This window comes from Sinohyriopsis cumingii, chromosome 2 (genome assembly GCF_028554795.1).
Source record: "Sinohyriopsis cumingii isolate HCF-2022 chromosome 2, ASM2855479v2, whole genome shotgun sequence".
In the NCBI taxonomy this organism is placed as follows: Eukaryota; Metazoa; Mollusca; class Bivalvia; order Unionida; family Unionidae; genus Sinohyriopsis; species Sinohyriopsis cumingii.
The window spans coordinates 120,589,056-120,608,759 of record NC_142962.1 but is presented as its reverse complement, the minus strand read 5'-3'; the positions used below and the strand labels follow the sequence as shown (position 1 = coordinate 120,608,759).

General features: G+C 35.8%; 1 protein-coding gene across 1 annotated transcript in view; it reads left to right on the top strand.

The window, feature by feature from the left end:
• Nucleotides 1–19,704, top strand: part of LOC149805705 (uncharacterized) — a 56,215-nt gene that overhangs the window by 3,951 nt on the left and 32,560 nt on the right. Inside the window, exon 2 of the mRNA XM_089950366.1 lies at nucleotides 10,717–10,804. Coding sequence (XP_089806492.1) covers nucleotides 10,717–10,804 — 88 coding nt within the window. The remainder of the gene's footprint in view (nucleotides 1–10,716; nucleotides 10,805–19,704) is intronic.

Here is a 19,704-nt window from a genome sequence, read left to right as displayed (position 1 = left end):
AGTTTAGATGGAAGGAAGGGATTTGTTAAAATAGAAACAAACTAGTTTATATTAACCGTTTAATTCAGTCCCCGAAGTCACTCGTTGTTCCGTTATTTTTCGGTAGTGCTCAGAAAGGAGGTATATGATACATTCGACAAATTCCACTAGTGGCTAATCTAATAGTAACGACATTCGCATGTGGCGGCCAAATTGATTAGAGAGGGAATGAAGACAGTTAGGCCACCTTTTTTATTTTCAGCGGATCTGAGAAGAAAAAGCGTACATTCAATAAAAATAAGACTCGGGTCAATATTTGTGATAAGCTAGGGGGCAGACATGTTTATAAGAGCAAACATGGACTGAAGGCAAACCGAGCTGTCGCGGATTTCCATATTAATTGGTTGCGGATTTCCATATTAATTAGTAAGCACACGAAGCGGACTTATACAAATAATGTACGTCAGTTATGCCTTGAAGAAAAAATGCTCGTAAATGCTAGGCCGAATACTGCACCATAGCAAACACAAAATGAGAATAGCATGCTACATAATGATCACCAACTGTATCCGACATAGCGCGGTGATGGCTTCTTTGCTTTATACGATTCTACAGTGCTGTCTCCGTCGAAAACAAATGTGAAAATATTTACCTCCAGCTGCAGGTCAGAAACGGCAATAATTTTTTTTAACTAAAAAAATGGAAGTAGTTATCGTTCAATATGCACATGTTCAGTTGGCTATGATATCCACACAACATTCAACCAAAAACTGCGAGATAGTCGAGTCAGAAGTTTGTGTCACATATGTCATGACACAAATAACGGGGGCATAGTAACTGCTCAGTGTGAGCATCATCAGATGATGGTCATAGTTTATAGCCAGGTATAACAGAAAAGCGTGCAAAGTTGCAAACATAGTTTCCATAAATTGCATCCAGCTCGAATGGGTGTTAAAACTGCTTCAACACAGCAGCTGGCATTTACCGTAATATGAACAATGTTTCATAAATAAATCCATCAAATAGCGTGGAGAATAGTTTCAGTCACAAAAAAGTCTCATGTGTTGACTGCGCCAATCTGTTATTATAAAGGTGATAACTCCAAGCAAAATTTGGGAACAATCTGACCGTTCAACATGCATATCATCAGATGACGATCATTATATCAACCAAGTTTCACAGTATTCACTGAAACACTAAGAGACTGGTTGAGGTAGCAATATCTTTTTGGCATCATAGGCATCTAGCTGAAATTAAAAAGGAGAAAGTACTCTTTAAAGAAACGTGAAACATGCTGGAGGACAAAGATTTTGGTCGATATTCACATCAGCATTTAATTACCGTGTTAAGTACCAAAATTCACAGCAAATCATCACAAAATGTGAGACTAGTTCTGGTCGCAATATTGTGTCATACTCTATACATAGCAGCAAGTAATGTAAATGCGATAATTCTGGTGCTAATATATTGAGAAAATCAATCCGTTGTATATAAATAGGAACGACTGAACAATTAATTCATTTATGTTTCCCCATGTTCTTGTTTTAAAATATGTCTGCAGATGTATTTAATGCTGTGTTTAGATATACTTTGAGAGGGATCATTTGCTTGGATTATTTATTGGAATTACAAAGTGCTCATTACCTTTGGACTAAAATATCCTTCTTATGATTATTGTGAATTCGTTCAAAGACACTCCGTAAAATGTTATTGTGATACATCAAGACTGCTGGCACATCAGCATAGTCAGGACCTGGAATTCATTCGGAATACTTTATTCTTTTGGTTTATTGGGATTACTTTTTATGATTAATTTCCATTTAATTCACAATACTCTATGTTCCTCTTATTTTTATTTTAGGACTTAGATAATTAAATTATTTGACAAAGCTTGTTGGTCTTGCTTCTTTCTTTTATTTATGTTAATACCACTGAGTCGTTAGAGTAAGCAGCAAAATTGCAAATTGTTATAAATATGTCTCACCATACCCACAAATCATACATCTGTACCAACACATATGTATATATGTGTAATTTATAAGTAATTGGTTTTCTCAAATGGATAAACCATGTCACACATTTATGGGAATAAGAGAAAGAACTATCCAACTTGGATTGCTCGCATGGACAAACTAACCCAGATGGAGAAAAAATCCACTTTATGATACATGAAATCATTCCATTTACTTTGGTCTTATCCTTCGTACTGCATTGTATTTCTCCGATGTATTCATTACATTTATTGAAATTAGTGTTTTGAACGTCTTCGAATACTGGCGACACTTGTACATTCCTAAAACCGATTTGGCACCCTATTAGGATTTTATTTATCATCCACGGTGAAGGACCCACAGTGATAAAGACTGACTGCATCACGTTTTCCTATGAACATTTAAGTCCAAATAGGGAGTTCACGTGCCTGGTTGCTGGTGTTAGTAATGCTAAAAATAAATACAAGAGATTTACTTTCGGTGCATGTTCTGTTGGATGTTCATTAAACCCGGATTTCTAAGCTAGGGGATGCAAGTGTCAGTTTTTGGATAGAACAGTGGACCGGGTTACGTGTTATTTAATACCAACTGATAAATGTAAGACATTCGACTTTGATAATAACTCCAACGCTTCTAGTTTGCTATTTAAACATTAGGAAATAAAATATATTGTAAATAGCATGTTACACTTTCTCTACAGATTTTATGATATTAAAATTTTAAGAAACACTATGATTGTTGCATTTGAAAACTGAATGGCAGGATGAACAGTTTTGTTTGCTTTTTGCGCGGAACAGCAACACACGAGTGTTACATAGTGCGGAGGCAAGTGGAGTAAAGTACCTTGCTCAGGGACACACCACAGTGCAGGTACAATGGTAAGATTCCAGGGAAGATACAATGGTAGGATTTTAACTTCCGTCCTTTCGGTTTGCAAGTCCAGCACGCTAAACATTGTTGAGCTTCCATACGGAACGATAAGACTCAAGTTCACCATTTTTTTTCCTTACTAACCGGAAACTGAGCTTTAATCGATATGTAAAAAATATGAAATACAAAAAATTATTATTATACTGAAATGCAACTTAAAAATATTTTAAGGGTTATTGGTAATGTACAATACAGTACAGGTGGGTGAGGATAGTACTCTGACTGTAACAAAAATGGGCAAACATTTTTTAGTGCTGTCCCATTTATTTCAGCTAAATATTATGTACCATATAGCAGTGAGTGTGTGAACGAATTACTTATCATAAAAACAATTCCGTCCACAGATGTTGATGCATTGCACACGGAGTTGTAAATGAAAATGCCTCTGACACTTATAAATAATCTATTTAGTGAAAGGAGAAGTGGATTTTGAATAAAGCTTTGAGAAATTGAATATAGGGCACACAGTACTAATTCAACTCCAATATTAAACATATGGAAACACCATCATATTCAAAATTCAATAACTTAAAATTTCTGGGTGCTGATGATGAGACCTATAATTCTCCATGCACATCTAACCTTGGTGTAAGCTTATGTGTGGAGAACACCATATGAGCCGCGGCATTTTGTTTACATACATGTGCAGGAAACACGTTATTGATTCTGCACCAAATGAATCAGGTGCTACTTTCATCATTGAGTACTCTTGAGTCAAGCCTGTAAAAATGCTAAAATTGCATCAGTAGAAATTTGTCTATATTTTTTTTTAAATTACATATAGGATAAGCTCTCAAAAGATATTTTTACTAAAATTTTAATTTTCATTATTAACCAATTATGGACCACCAAACCCGTAAATACTCTATTATTTCTTCACCCATTTCTAGACTGGTTTTCAGTTCTTCCGTATAATTAGTACCGTGTGTCCTATAAGCTGTTTTTCTGCATACTGTTTGCAAATAAAATGGATTCTGGTCAGTCCTAAACAACCTTGACAGTAGTACCTATGAAAGGTTACAAAGGCCTGTATTGGCTATAAACAGCATGTTTTGATAAAGACAATAAAACAATTCTCTGTTTACTTTGGTAATAATTATAATAATGATAATAATGCTAGTCCCAAACATAATTAGGCTCACCAAAATGAGGAGTCTGGAATATTCATATTCTCTGTTCATGTGTCTATTTATACATGCTGAACGATTTTCTAAACTTGATTAATTATTGAACGTTGAGCTTAAATTTCTAATCACTTTCCTGGTATCCTAATAATGGGTTGAAAGCAAGATGTACTTAATATAACACTTTGGTCTGATATTTTCCCTTTATGTAGGCCACCAGCCACATTTAACTATCTCCTCTTTGCAAGTGTCTATACTTAACAACGATAAAAATTAATTTATCCAATGTTCAAATGTCATACACAAAACAACATAAGCATTTAGTTATCACAAATACAGACAAAATTAACTAAGTCACAGCTAACATATACATAACTACTTGCAAAGCAAGTGGATATATACATGAATACACGTCATATTCACTGTCATTAAGCATGTTGCGTTATATTGCGTTTAACAGTCGCGATTAGTGCCGATTATTACATCCACCAGAACTCTACGAAGTACCAGCTCGTAAAGTATGCAACTGCTCACATATATTACCAGAACAGTTTGTAGCCTTTGTTAAAATTTGACTTTTTCTTAATTTGATTTGCGCTTTTGTTTTGCGGGAAGTGCCTTCTCACACACTAGTGGAAATGCATGCCACGACTAGAATAGTTATCCTATTTGCAATAAAATTCAATAAACATGCTATTTATGAATACTGTACATATACGATTCATTTAGAAAAAGTACTTAATGAAAGTACTTTTCATTATCTCTAGACAGGATATTAAGAACGAGAGACTGATGATACCCGAAGATATAAACTTTGGCTGATTAATGCTTAGAGAAGTACATGGGTTGAAAGTTAAGATGAGAAGAAGTAATATGTAAACAAGCAAAAAAGTCATTTTGTAGTATGTATTTCAGAAATGTTTTGTAATTCTCCTAGCTATTAACAGTACCAAACACAACTGTAATTTCAATTTGGACAGAATGATAGCCATTGGGTTACAGGTATGCACACAATATGACCGTCAGCCAGGGGACCGGGTTGACTGGAAGAACAACCGATATGGCAGCCTCTATTACCTAGCATCATGATTTTTGACAATTGCATTGTACGCAAGGTCCAATATATATGAAAAATGTAACGCTTGTTAGATCTTGATTAGTCCTCATGCAACAAGACAATTACAATACAATAGCGATTGAGTAGACACTGTCCTTGTACTAGTCGGCAGGCATCCATATAACAAACTATTTATTTACTAGTCCCAATACCGTGATCTATTGCGCGTAAAATCCAATATTAATTTGCCTGTTTTAGCTCATATAAATACATTTTCCGTAAAACAATTCGCTGCTGAGCATTGAAATGACTAATTAAGTACTATAGGGGATATTTTACTATACCACACCCACCCACCCGTTACCCTTAAGAGATCATTTCATTGAGACAGATGGCGTTGCTTCAGATACAACCAATATTTAAACTCTTCTATATTTGTTGTCATCCAACAAGAACAACATTCAAGAAGTCAATTTAGCACTTTTGGGTATCAAAGGAAGACCTTCATATGCTAAACTGAATCATAGAAGGGCGGAACCAGGAATATAGTTTAGGGGGAGCGTAAACATGTAGATAAGGGTCTGTGGGATAGAACACCTGGTGGAAGCCCAGGGGCGAAACCCCAGAACCTCCAACTTTTAAACGCGTTTCCAGGGTATAGTATAACTATATCCAACTTAAGGTAAACAAAGCTTACTCCACAAAACTGTCCGGTTGCTTCGCGCTTGTGTTGGTGGTGGAGAAAACGCGCGCTGACTTAGCGTCCCCATCCCAATGAATCCGCCCCTGCCAGGTCCTAAACGTCGAGTTCTGCTTTCCATGCTTTTCAGTATTTGTCTTGGTTTTATATATTCACGAACTGGCAGCGCAGGTGTGTCATTCTACCGTACACAAACATCAGGGCATATGTGAGTTGCGAAGCTCCCAGCATGACTTCCAAATATTTGTAATCGCATACAGCTAATTCCACTCGAGTGTTGGCTGGTCTAAAGAACAAATTTGACAACGGAGGTGTGAATAAATCTTGAACAATTACACTTCGAGCTTCCGTTTTATAAACTTGTTTGCTCCAACCTTAACAGTTCTGCCTCAGTTACTTTCTTCTATATACTCGATCCACGCACACGAAGAACCTTCGTAACTAGTGACACGCGTTCCAAGCAAACCATTCAGTTGTCCAAATAAACATCTAAAATGGAAGATGGTTTATTTTGTAACCTATTTTGTGAATCGACGAAAACTTCAAGCATAATATGAAAGCTTTTTTCATTATTTTTTCTGTCGACGTAAGCAACTGCCTTATCTACCTTGCGGAAAATCTGCCATTGAGTAGACAATATTATTGTACTAGTCGGAATGCATCCACATAACAAACTATTTATGTACTGTTGGCATGCATCCACATAACAAATTATTTCTGTACTGTGGGCATGCATCCACGTAATAAACTATTTATGTACTAGTCAGCATGCAACCACATAACAAAATTGTTCTGTACTAGTTGGCATGCATCTACGTAACAAACTATCTGTGTTCTATTTAGCATGTATCTACATAACAGACTATTTATATCCTAGTCGGCATGCATCCACATAACAAACTATTTATGTACTAGTCAGCATGCATCTACATAACAAACTATTTATGTACTATTTAGCATGTATCTAGATAACAAACTATTTATATACTAGTCCGCATGCATCCACATATCAAACTATGTATGGACTAGTCAGCATGCATCCACACAACAAACTCTTTATGTACTAGTTGACATGCATCCACACAACAAACTCTTTATGTACTATTTAGATACTAGTCGGCATTCATGATGACCTTAAAGTATCGATGCTTTGAACCTATGGAAGTTTGAGACCACTCGTAATGGGGCATCACGAGCGACAATCATATTTCAGGAGCAAGCGGACGGCAATCGTATCCACAAGAAATACTTGTGAAGTTTGGAGATTTGAACATGCTCATTTATCTGAAAAGGTTCACATGAATTCCTCATTATCACAACCAAACTCAAGTACACACATTTTTAAGCAGCCCTTAGAACTAGGTAGAAAGCTGATCAGTGTTTACCTTAAATCTTGTAAACTGTAGATTTGGGATATCAATTATAAACTGGAGAAGGCTATAATGTTTTTAAACATACATATATACATACATACATACATACATACATACGGGGGCGTATTAACCATTAAGCAGACTAAGCACGTGCTTAGGGCACCAGGGCCAAAGGGGGTACCACAAAGTTGAGAAAAGGGTGAAAAGAAAAAAAAACGAATGAAGATTTGTAAAAAAAAAATTGACAAAACTAGTGCAAACTGATCATAATGTTCTGTTTCTTGATCATGGTGCACCCTAGGGTTATCTTCCCAGGTGTACGTGGAAAGGAGGGGGGGGGGGCACCAAGATTTGTCAGTGCTTAGGGCGCCAGTGAGCCTTAATCCGCCCCTGCATACATACATACATACATACATACATACATGTCCGCTCCGGTGGCCAAGTGGTTAGAGCGTCCACCTCGGATGCGGGAGGTCGTGGATTCGATCATCGAATCATACCAAAGACTTACAAAAGGGTACTAACAGTTGCCTCGCTTGGAGCTCAGCATTAGGAGGTTAATGTTAGGACTGGTCGGCCTGGTGTCAGGATAATGTGACTGGGTGGGACATCATGCTACATGTTTGCGGCATGATTTCCCAGTGCTAGACATCACTATAAACTGTCACACTGCAGTCATCGTAGCGATATGGCTGAACACTTGTTAAAGCTACGTTAAAAATCCAAATCACACACACACACATACATACATACATATATACGTACATTCAGACTCGGCTAACGTGGGTATGTGAGAAAGCCTGCCAGTAGCTTCTCGTGGGTCGGTGGTTCTTCCCGGGTTCTTCCTCCACCTGTTATACTGGCCGTCATGCATAGCCTATCTCGTGCTGAAAAATGGCGTTAAACACTACAACAACATACATACATACATACATACATACATACATACAAAAGGTTTTGTTCTGTTTCGGTCTGTTTTAAGCGATATCTCCAACAATCACTGCATCATCTTTTTGACATTCGGAAATCGTCACAAATGTTTAGCTCTCGTCGGCAAAAGAGGCGTAGTGGAATTAAAATGAAACATAGCTCAATGTTTTTGTTTGGTTCAAGTTTTTGTTTCTTGAAAGTACTTTTTTCGATCAACAAGCAGTTGGAGTGTATCTAGCGCTGGAGTGAAAGCAATATGGCCCCGTGACACAGTTAACCATTCGGAGAGCCTCGGATACTTTTATATCGTTCATACATTGTAAGAGTGCAATATGCAGCGCCAACTCATGATATAGTCTTAAAACATTCGAACTAAATTATTTCCATAAGCATGAGTTTTTCCAAACTGCATTTACATCTTTTTCATGGGCTTGAAAGTCTGTGAAAATTAGCAAACGTAAATTTTGAATGAAATTGTCATTTTCTTTATTCTTACGATACTCAGAGACCAAATGTTCTTCTCAAAGACCTGAAAATGTTTAGCACAAATAAAATTTCAAATCGCAAAATTGGAAAGACGCTTATTGAGACTGTGTTCATGATGATAATCAGGCCAGGTCATAGGATGTGCGGGGCCCAAGGCAGCAAGCGATGAGTGAGAGGCCTGAAGCAAAAATATTGCATTGCGAGTTGGAACGGGGCCCAAGGCAGTTGATTCGTTCGCCTTGCCATAGGATCGGGCCTGAAGTTAATCCCATTCTAATGTGTCGTATTTGTTGGTTGGCCTACGTTGCATTATGAATTCTCAGGGACGAAGAAGGACGTCTTTATTTTGATGCGGATTCCATATTTAGCATAAAACTGTTTTCCCCTTTTAACCCTCTCGTACTTGTACATAAGATACAAGTTAAACTTTATTTACCCACTTTTCAAAGTTAATTGTGAATGAGATTTAAATTCTAGACCTGAAGAGAAAAGAGAGAACAGACAAACATTTGTTGTGACCGCAAACAGCAAAATGGTGGGGGGTTTTCTTCTGGATAGGTGAGATCATTTGATACTTTGTAATGTAACGCACGTGCATTGTACAAGAGCATGAGTCAGAAGGACAAAGTCATCGGAATAGAAAATAACACAAATAGTATGGTATTGCTAATATATGATGTACCAGCTTGTATTTATTTTTACTTCGAGTAAAGAATTACTAGTAATTAAAGTACAACTGAAATTATAGTCATTTTATATATAAAAAATTAAACGGACTTTAATGGATTAGTCACTGATTTGTTGCATTATAAATCAATTTACTGTATTAAATTATAATGTCTTATTAAAGGAAGAAGACAAAGAAAAACATAAACTTTTCTTCCGTCTTCAAGGGGGTGACATCTGATGACACCGTTGTCTTATAGAAAAACAATTCGATAAATAACATCTCATTTTGACAGAGGAAATATTAGATAACATATGTTTCGGATTATCTAGTATAAACACTTCTTTGTTAATTGTTATCCTTCGCTATATTTTAAAAAGATGTTCGCTAGGATGTAATTAAGAAAACCACATGTTTATATATTAACGATATTCTTCAAATAGTGTTAAAGATCAACGGAGATTAACTGTATTGACTGTATGCTAATCATGTGAATCATTATTCCACTGATCCTTAACACTCATTCAGTCTTGGGGGACCCGAGTGGCTAGAGTGGTCCAGTGGTCTAAAGCCCTCAACTTTACGGATCACTGCCGTCTCACATCTGTCTGCGTCAGTTCGAGTCTAGGGTGCGGCTAATGTGTGTACGTGAGAAAGTTTGCCAGTAGCTTATCGTGGGTCGGGGGGTTTTCCCGTCTTTTTGTTGTTGTGGAAATGGCATTAGGGTTCAATCACACATTTTGTCCTAGTGACCCGTGAAAGTTACCTTTTTAATAAAGTGTTACAATTTCTCTACAGTCTTGAAAAAATGAAGTTATTTGATGAACTCGAAAGATCATCTTTTTGAATGGTGCTTCCGTATGTTAAATGTGTGTGTGTGTGTGTGTGTGTGTCTATATATATATGGATAGATAGATAGAGGGAGATGTGCATCTTTTTTTATTGCCTTATTGATACATCTGTTTGTTTTCTTTGTCAATTCGCATCTCATTAAGATAGCTTCGCTTTTAATACAAAATATCACCAACAATATGCATAACTATTATCAATTCAATAGTATTCCTGTTAACTGCCAGCATTCTTTAAAACTCCGCATAATTCTTACATCGATTTATTTTGATTACATTATTCTAACGGTAAATATAAATTTTCCTGATGAGTTTTTGTGTGCAAGCTTATTACATGGACCATTAATTTCAACACACTATACTCAGTCCAATTCATTGTTTTTAAAAAAAAAGAGGTTTAAAACAAATGACACAGAAATAATTCCGGTAAAATCTGTTTTGTATTTTTATAACTGAACATCAGTTACTGGATTCAACTGTGAATACAAAACTATTAACTAATAATTCGGCTACCTTTCCCTCTAAGTGAAATACAGACTTTCAAGTTGCTGCAGCATTGTGGAATCGGTATTCTTGAGGGGAAAAAAACAGGATCTCTGGCATTTTGATAGATTTTTCTCTTGTTTTTCAGATGTTCTGGTGGACGTAGCCCGAAATTGTGCCTACCAGAGAGCAGTGAGAGACCAAATTATTGTTTATCAAGGAGACATGGGCGATTGGTGAGTATAACGATAATAATTAACAGAGTGAAAAGACAAACAACCCAAAAAGAACATGAAGCCGACCGCGGGCTGCACGTTAATCCCGTACACGTGTTATCTTTCAAATCCATAGCATATGATGTAAAATGGCTTTGTAATTAAAGGAATGTGAGAGCTTTTACACTGAGGTTAATTTGGAGTGTACACAAACTCCAGGATGGACACGTACCACCCTACCCAAAATGTCCCATAAACCTCATTATTGTTAAACTACAAAATAATATACTATCAATAAACTCGATACAGCACTAGCACACTGTCCCCAGCGTACAGACGAATCTGGTACGGCAACCATGACCTTGCATCGTTACCATGCTGACAAAAAAAAAAAATAATAATACTAGTAGTCCTGCGGTTGCACGTCGTGGAATATGAACGACTGACTTCGTTCATATTTTGTTAGAGTATGCAGCAACTTGTTATGAGAGGAAAACCTTATCTAGCCTAGAACTCCTCGTTGAGCTCAGCCAAAGGACCAGCTGCCAAAACTACAAGGATTACCCCAACACTCGTCAGGATCAACTCAACTTCTCCTCGTTGAGCTCAGCCAAAGTACCAGCTGCCAAAACTACAAGGATTACTCCAACACTCCGTCAGGATCAACTCAGCTTCTCTGAATTCGCTCGCATCAGTTCATTTCACTTCAATGGTCTGATATCGAGAGCAGTTTTTTCCTTACCTTAATTGTAAAGCTAATATCGTAATTTCAACACAGACGAAATTTCAAGCATAAGTCGTATGCTGCTGGTGAAGAACTCAACCCTTGGTACTTGGAATTATGGGGTCACCTCCACGTTGATGGAGAACTCAACCCTTGGAATTTGGAGTTATGGGGTCACCTCCACCTTGATGGATACTCGACCCTTGGAACTTGGAGTTATGGGGTCACCTCCACGTTGATGGAGAACTCAACCCTTGATACTTAGAGTTATGGGGTCACCTCCACGCTGCTGGAGAACTCAACCCTTGGAACTTGGAGTTATGGGGTCACCTCCACGTTGATAGAGAACTCAACCCTTGGAACTTGGAGTTATGGGGTCACCTCCACGTTGATGGAGAACTCAACCCTTGGTACTTGGAGTTATGGGGTCACCTCCACGTTGATGGAGAACTCAACCCTTGGTACTTGGATTTATGGGGTCACCTCCACGTCGGTGAAGAACTCAACAGTTGTTACTTGATATAAACTTTCCTTAAACATGTCAACTGTGTACAGTACATGATAGGTGACTCGTAGACAGACCCCTTTATAGGTTGAGACTGAGACAGACCCGGACCACTTCGAGAGCTTGAGGCCCCTGAGTTAAAAAGCCCGTGTAATTTACTATATAAGGATTTCAAAGACAGCTAATTATACAGCGAGAATATTTGAGAGATCTAAAACTAACTGGACAAAATCGAGGCTACGTAGAGGTTGAGGCCATGACCATATGTCCCCCTGCCACACCCATTGGGTCTGCGCGTAGATAAGGTGACAAATATATATTGCTAGATGCACAGGATAAATGTGTACTTTGATGGTTGCTCTTGAACATAATTGAAACTATTGTTATAGTAAGGTGAGCTGTCTCTTGCACATGATTATGTGTGTGTATGTGTGTGTCTGAGAGAGAGAGAGAGAGAGAGAGAGAGAGAGAGAGAGAGAGAGAGAATCATATACTAGATGAGAAACTCAATCTTAAGTTCTTATATCTTAAATTACGCGAGATTAAGTTTTTCTTAAGTTATTAGCTTGGTGAAGTCTACTGTTTCCTGCATTCTCTTATTTTTCTGTAATTTTCATTACTTTTAGGTTTCTGTAGTATTTGCTGGCCATATAACTAAAAATACTCTCTCTCTCTCTCTGTCTCTCTCTCTCTCTCTCTCTTACTCTCTCTCTCTCTCTCTCTCTCTCTCTCTCTCTCTCTCTCTCTGAGGGGACGTTTAAGACAAACTGTAATTCAAATCACCATAAATCACAAGAGTTTAGTACAAAATGTAATTCAAACGACCGTATGAAAAATATCATTAAATACTGTAAATCACAAGATGTTGTGATAAAATATGACTCAGATTTCTGCAGGCCACAAGATTTTATGACAAAATATCAATACAATTAGTGTAATTCATAAAATATTGGAGAGAATAATGCTATAACTAATTTAGCGGGCAAACATACTTTATGAACATATATGCATGATATGAATGCAGTGGATTTAAACACAAACGGCTGACCTGATTCGTATGTACATTTACTACTATCCAAAAATGCTCTGTTTGATTTCTAATGTTTATTTGAACATCCTTCGTTTTCAACAGCGATTATCAGCTGTCTTGGAATGATCGAGCCACACTTAATTTCATCTGTGTTGACACAGCTTCGTACTCAAATTTTATATCGCTCGGATAAGATTAGGTAAAACAATTTTAGAATTAGTAAAGAATCTACAAGGTTAATACATACTGTATAAAAGAATACAGCTCTAACAGAATTTAATGCATATTTTACAGGCTTGACATACTGTTATCACATAAATAAAACCACTGTTACCATGTACAAATGTTAGTGGTCATAAAATTAAGATTGCTCATAACGATATAAATAGATGTTTCACTCCGTAACAGCTGAATTATTTGTTTAATATCATGCTGCGAACTATACCCCTCCCCCCCCCCCAAAAAAAAAATGTTCCGGCGTAAATAAAAGAGTTCTTAAAATAGTCTCTATGTACTTTTAACCGATGTCAATCATTGTTCCCACTAGACCATTTATTCCCTGTGCTAATGTCCCCCCCCCCCCGCCCGCACCCACACCCTACAACCACATCAACAACTCACAGACTCAAAAGAATCAAAACATTAATATAATCTGGCGCAAAGTTACTGAAGACCTAGAAAGTAAGAATACCATTTTTTTTTCTCAGATTAATTTAATCTTTTTAAGAGCGTTGAAAAGAGATGATGTAAAGAGATGATAAAATATCTTTGACATTTAAAATCGTGACTTTTATATATTATATAAACCTGTTGAACATCTTCTTGTTTAGTTTCAGTTAGGTCCATAAGTTATTCACATGATAAATAGAAAGGGTACTTTCAAATCAAGTATTTAATCTTTCATCAATATTCCAATCGGAACACCCCCTGAATTTTTCATCAAAACAAGAAAGAAAAATCGATGTAAATTGCTATCATTAATGATATTCCGATTGTAAATATATTCCTCACATCCAATCAAAAGGTCATCTTGGACAGTCTTACATTTAAGTACCTTATATTCTTGGTGAACTCATCATTGTAGTCCAAGATCTGAAGAAGAAAAAAAATATTTAAAAAAATTAGCTGTGGGTCTGATCTGTTCGGTTTATTTAAGATTTTAAAGAGAACAATCAACAGATTCTGATCTGCCCATGCATTATGCAACGACGGATCTGAATATACGCTCTCCAAGACTGGGTGACTATTTACAGAGATAAATAGTGCAAATATAGCGCAATGACTCTTCAGAACAAATCAAGTTGTTAGAATTAACTGGTTGATCATAATTTTTTCGCCAGTGACTATGCACTTATCCGTAAGTTGTGCAACATTGACATCTGATCACCCACATGCGGTATGTAACAATACAAATAAAAATTGAAGCACACTCAAAATTGTCGCCACGAGATTCATTAGGTTAAAAAGAAATTACAACTTGATGCTTGAAGAGTAATAAGATTATTAAGGCTATGGTGCTCACAATTTATTCGAACACGTTCACCATGCTGAGTGTATTATAAATCTATTTTTAAAAATCATCTAAAGTACGAAAAGTTGGTCTTGAATTGACACAAGATGAATTGCATATTATAAGAATAATGTAGTAGTGAATAATGTAGTAATTTAAAGATGTGATTGTTTGATATTAAATCGCAAATGGAAATTATTTCTCTGCCAAGAGTATTTGTTTCGCACTTGAAATATTTTGCATTTATCAGCGGGCATTTCTGACGCATACTTTTTGTATTTTGAATTAATATAGCAATAATTGCCTTAAAACAAAATGTTGATAAATGGTCACTATCGAACTCAATTTTCGTTTTCCACCATTACAACTCTCAGTTGAAAAATTAAAAGGAAATCTTTTGAACTGAACTATGGTATACTGGTTGACGCATACTTTTTGTATTTTGAATTAATATAGCAATAATTGCCTTAAAACAAAATGTTGATAAATGGTCACTATCGAACTCAATTTTCGTTTCCACCATTACAACTCTCAGTTGAAAAATTAAAAGGAAATCCTTTGAACTGAACTATGGTGTACTGGTTTGATGCAAATATTTTTAAAAAATCCTTAACTCATCCAATTCATAAAACTTAATTTGTACTTCTTTAAGCTTCACTTTACTATACCGCCACTCCACCCACCTGTCTGCCACGTGCAAACTGACCAATCGCATACCAGTTATGATTGCTGATTAGACCGAATTAACTGCAAGTCTTAGACACGTAGTCAACTGCCTGTATTTTAGCTGAATTATTACCCCTGAATTTCAGTATCTAAATCATGAAGAGCCTAATATTATAAATTTTGTATGTTCAAGTAATTGTGATATACACTATCATCAATTTAAAATACCACCAACAGATTTTAAGAAATATAACAATGAATCTGATTATGAAGTAGGAGGAAAAAATGGTCTTCTGTCTTCAATTAAAAAAAAATGTTAGCGAAGGTTTTTTCTTCTTCTGACTTAGAGGACACACGGTACTAATTGTACGGAAAAATGGGTGAGGACAAAATATAATATATATTGGTTTGGCTGGCCAGGATTGGTTAATAATGTAAGTTATGTTTTTGGAACAAGAATCGTTTGAGAGTTTATCCTAGATATAAGTGAAAACAAAATTAGAGACATTATTTCGTTGATGGAATTTCAGTCTTTTAAAAGTCCTGAGTTTAGAATGCTCATTACTAAAATTAGCACCTGACTCTTTGGTGCGGAATTGAAAACACATGGTTCAAACACATACAGGTCCAGAAAATGCCGCGGCTCACATTCTTTTCTCTACACAGAAGCTGATATCCAGGTTTCATCTATACTGATAAATATAGGGTTAATCATGAGCACTCAGAAATTTTAAGTTATTGAGCTTTTAATATCATAGTGTTTGCATAGGTTTACCATGGGAACTGAATTAGTACCGCGAGTCCTTGAGTGCGTTTATTATTAATTAAAGGGAAGTAAGTCGTGTTAAACTACTGGTATAGGTTGAGTAAGCAACTGTATATTGTTTTCGTATAATAATAATAATAATAATAATAATAATAATAATAATAATAATAATAATAATCATAATAATGATTATGATATTAATAATAATAACAATAATAACAATAATAATAATAATAATTATATTTGTTATTATTATTATTATTATTATTATTATTATTATTATTATTATTATTATTATTATTATCATTATTATTATTATTATTATTATTATTATTATTATTATTACAACAACTGCTAATACTACTATTGACTGGACTGATTTGTTGTTGTTGCAAAAACATTAATTTTTTGTTGACAATAACATTCCTGGCTACGTCTCTAACTGTAATTGCACTTAAGTTTAATATAGTTTATACTGTGCATTTAAATTTGTGATTTGTAACAGCCATAAAATCCACAAGAAAGTCGTTAATCCAAGAATAATAGTGAATTCTCAGTAGTTTTTTTTATATGCTCTTCCATTGTTCCAATTAGCTGTTGTTGTTTTGGGGTAAACGATATAAAAGGCTGTGCCTGTCATCCAGTATAATCGGTGGAGGATGAACCCAGGAAAACCCCGGTATGAATAACCGACCCACGGGACGCTACTGGGAAGTTTCTCGCGTACCCACATTAGCTGATCCAGAGACTGGAACCCACCTGGATAGAGGTGGGATGAAAATGATCGGTAAAGGCGAGTTCTTTAAAATAGTTGACAACCTCGGGTCCCTGTCCCAGTTAAGGATAGATTGTCAAATCATATACATGTCATATCAAATAACGTGAAACAAAGTTGAATGTTTAGTCTATAGCCTTGTTTTATGTCTGTCCGTCTGTCTTATCACTACCTCTTCTTTCTCACATTTCGAAGGTATGTCTACAACCGATGGCGCGTTCAACAAATAGATTATGCCAAAAATAGTTTTAAAGAAGTTTTTAGAAAATGCATAAATTGTTTGATTGGGCACATGAGTATAAAGTGCACCATTATAAAGTTTATTGACTACTTGATCAGTTACTTGAGTATGCGCACCAGAAACTTGATAATCTAGGTAAGGTGTCTTAAGGATTGTTAAATCGTGATAACACCACTTCTAGGAGAAAAGACTGCGACGGTAATTTTCGCAATAGTAACGTGGTATTTAAAAATTCCATTTCACAATGTTTTATTGGAAGCATAATTTTTTTTAAAACTTCACATAACTTATGAAGTTGTGCACCTATTAGGTTAGGGCGATTTGTCAGACGTACAAGTATTTTGTACATTTTTCGTACTAAACTAAATACAAACTGAATAAAAACGGATTTGTGCACGTAATAATCAAAAAGAAAAAAAAAAGTAGGTGATACTTTATTTCACACGGAGAGCAGCAATTAATTCCATTTCATTAATCACTACGATGGCTTTAAAAGCTATTTAAGAAGACCTTTTGCAATATATTTATAAAACATTCTAAGAACACCACAGTTATTGTAAAACTCTACATCATCTAATGTTATTTCATACAGTAATTATATGACGACATGATGTGTTTGACCGATCACGTCATTCTGCCGTAATAATTTAAAGCAAAGGTTAATTCCACGAGCAGCCAAAATGGAAAGCTCCTAATAAACTTTAAATGTCTTCACCGAACATTTACATCTCCAGTTTAATCTATACGATATCTCTCCAGAAGCCCCCCTTTAATTTTAATAGAATCTTAAAGCATGGACAAAGTCTCTAAAATATTACGAGCTCAGATAATTACTTATAAATTTGCCATAGAAATGTTGGTCGAGAATGACTGATATGTTTACCAATGGACTGTTGATGTTATTTACATATTAACACAACAATTTTAGTACAATATACAACTTCTGACACTTGTCATGCCGATAAATAAATTAATATGTGCTGTCTATGAAGATTGTCAATTACAAATCTAAATTACAGTGTTACGACTTTATGGTCTTTAAGTAACAGAAAAGAGAGCAAACCAACAGATTTAGTTGTTGTTATTGTTGTTGTTGTTGTATGGTTTAATGCCATGTTTTCAGTACAAGATAGACTATACATGGCGGCCAGTATAAATGGTAGAGGAAGAACACCGAAAAACCCCGGAAAGAACCACCGAACCACGAGAAGCTACTGGTAAGCTTTTCCACATACCCACATTGGCCGAATCCAAGAATCGAACCCACGCAGACAGAGGTGAGATGGCAGTCATCCGTAAGGAACAAGTTTAGTAAAATTCAACAAATAATTTATTTCCTCGAATACAAAGTGAAAATTTATAAAGAACTTACAGTACACTGAATTAAACACCAAACAGTTATAAATGTTCTATCACAAGTCAAGAAGCATAAGGTATTCCAAATAAATTCCAGAAGTGTTCCGAATGAATTCCAATCTTCAATGTACTGATAGAATAGCCTAGAATTGTGTTGATATGCTAACAGTCTTGATGTATCACAACGATATAATCCAAAGTGTCTCTAAATTAACTTACAATAATCCCAAAATATTGATTTAGTCCGAAAGTATTAATGGGGACTTTATAATTCCTATGTTGTTGTTGTTGTTGTTGTTGTTGTAGGGTTTAACGCCATTTTTCAGCACACGATAGGCTATACATGGCGGCCAGTATTAATGGTGGAGGAAGAACCTGGGAAAACCCCGGAATGAACCACCGATCCACGAGAAGCTACTGGCAAGCTTTCTCACATATCCACATTGGCTGAATCCGAGACTCGAACCCGCGCAGACAGAGGTGAGATGGCAATGACCCGTAACGGAGAGCGCTTTAGACCGCTCGGCCACTCGAGGCCCCCTATAATTCCTATGAACAATTTAAATAAATAAATCCTCTCAAATTATAACTAAACACTGCCGAAAATGATAATACTAAGACTGATGTTAAGATACGGATTGAGTGATTCTGTTTAATACAACCTTTATACTAAAGAAAGCAAAACAAAATAAATAACAACAAAAAACTAAAACACAAAACAGAACCAGGATTAGGGGCATTTACCACTAAATTAATTTCCAGAACATTATAAACTGTAAAGAAAGAAAGAAAAGAAAGAAAGAAAGAAAAAGAAAGAAAGAAAGATAGAAAACGGGCCCTGGGAATTTTACTATCAATTTTTCCAAGCATAAATATTTCTTTTGTCCAGCAAATTGAAATGTTTACTTGTTTAAATTGTCCAGTTCTCATGTCCTACTTTATATAAACACTAAACTTCTTTGGATAGAGCAAAATCAATAGAAAATGTTTATTTAAGTTCGATTCAAGCAAACAAGATATATCAGATGTCTTTTATCTTCAAGTAAATTATAACAATCTCTTACCTTTGAACAATGATTGGTTGTGAGCTATGATCGATAGTGAAAAAAGAACAAAGCTGCGATATAAACAAACACTGGCTTGAAAATGCTATTTCCTAGTCGGGGACAGGTGATGGGTTTGCAAGGCATTCCAAAACGGCATAACCTTACACAGGTTCTGAGTTGTCATGTGATGGAAATCAATTGGGTCTGACGAAAGTAATGAATTTACCTCACAGAACTTTCACCAGCTAACAAAAATTCGTTGCGTTTTTAGCTAGGCAACACACACACACACACACACACAC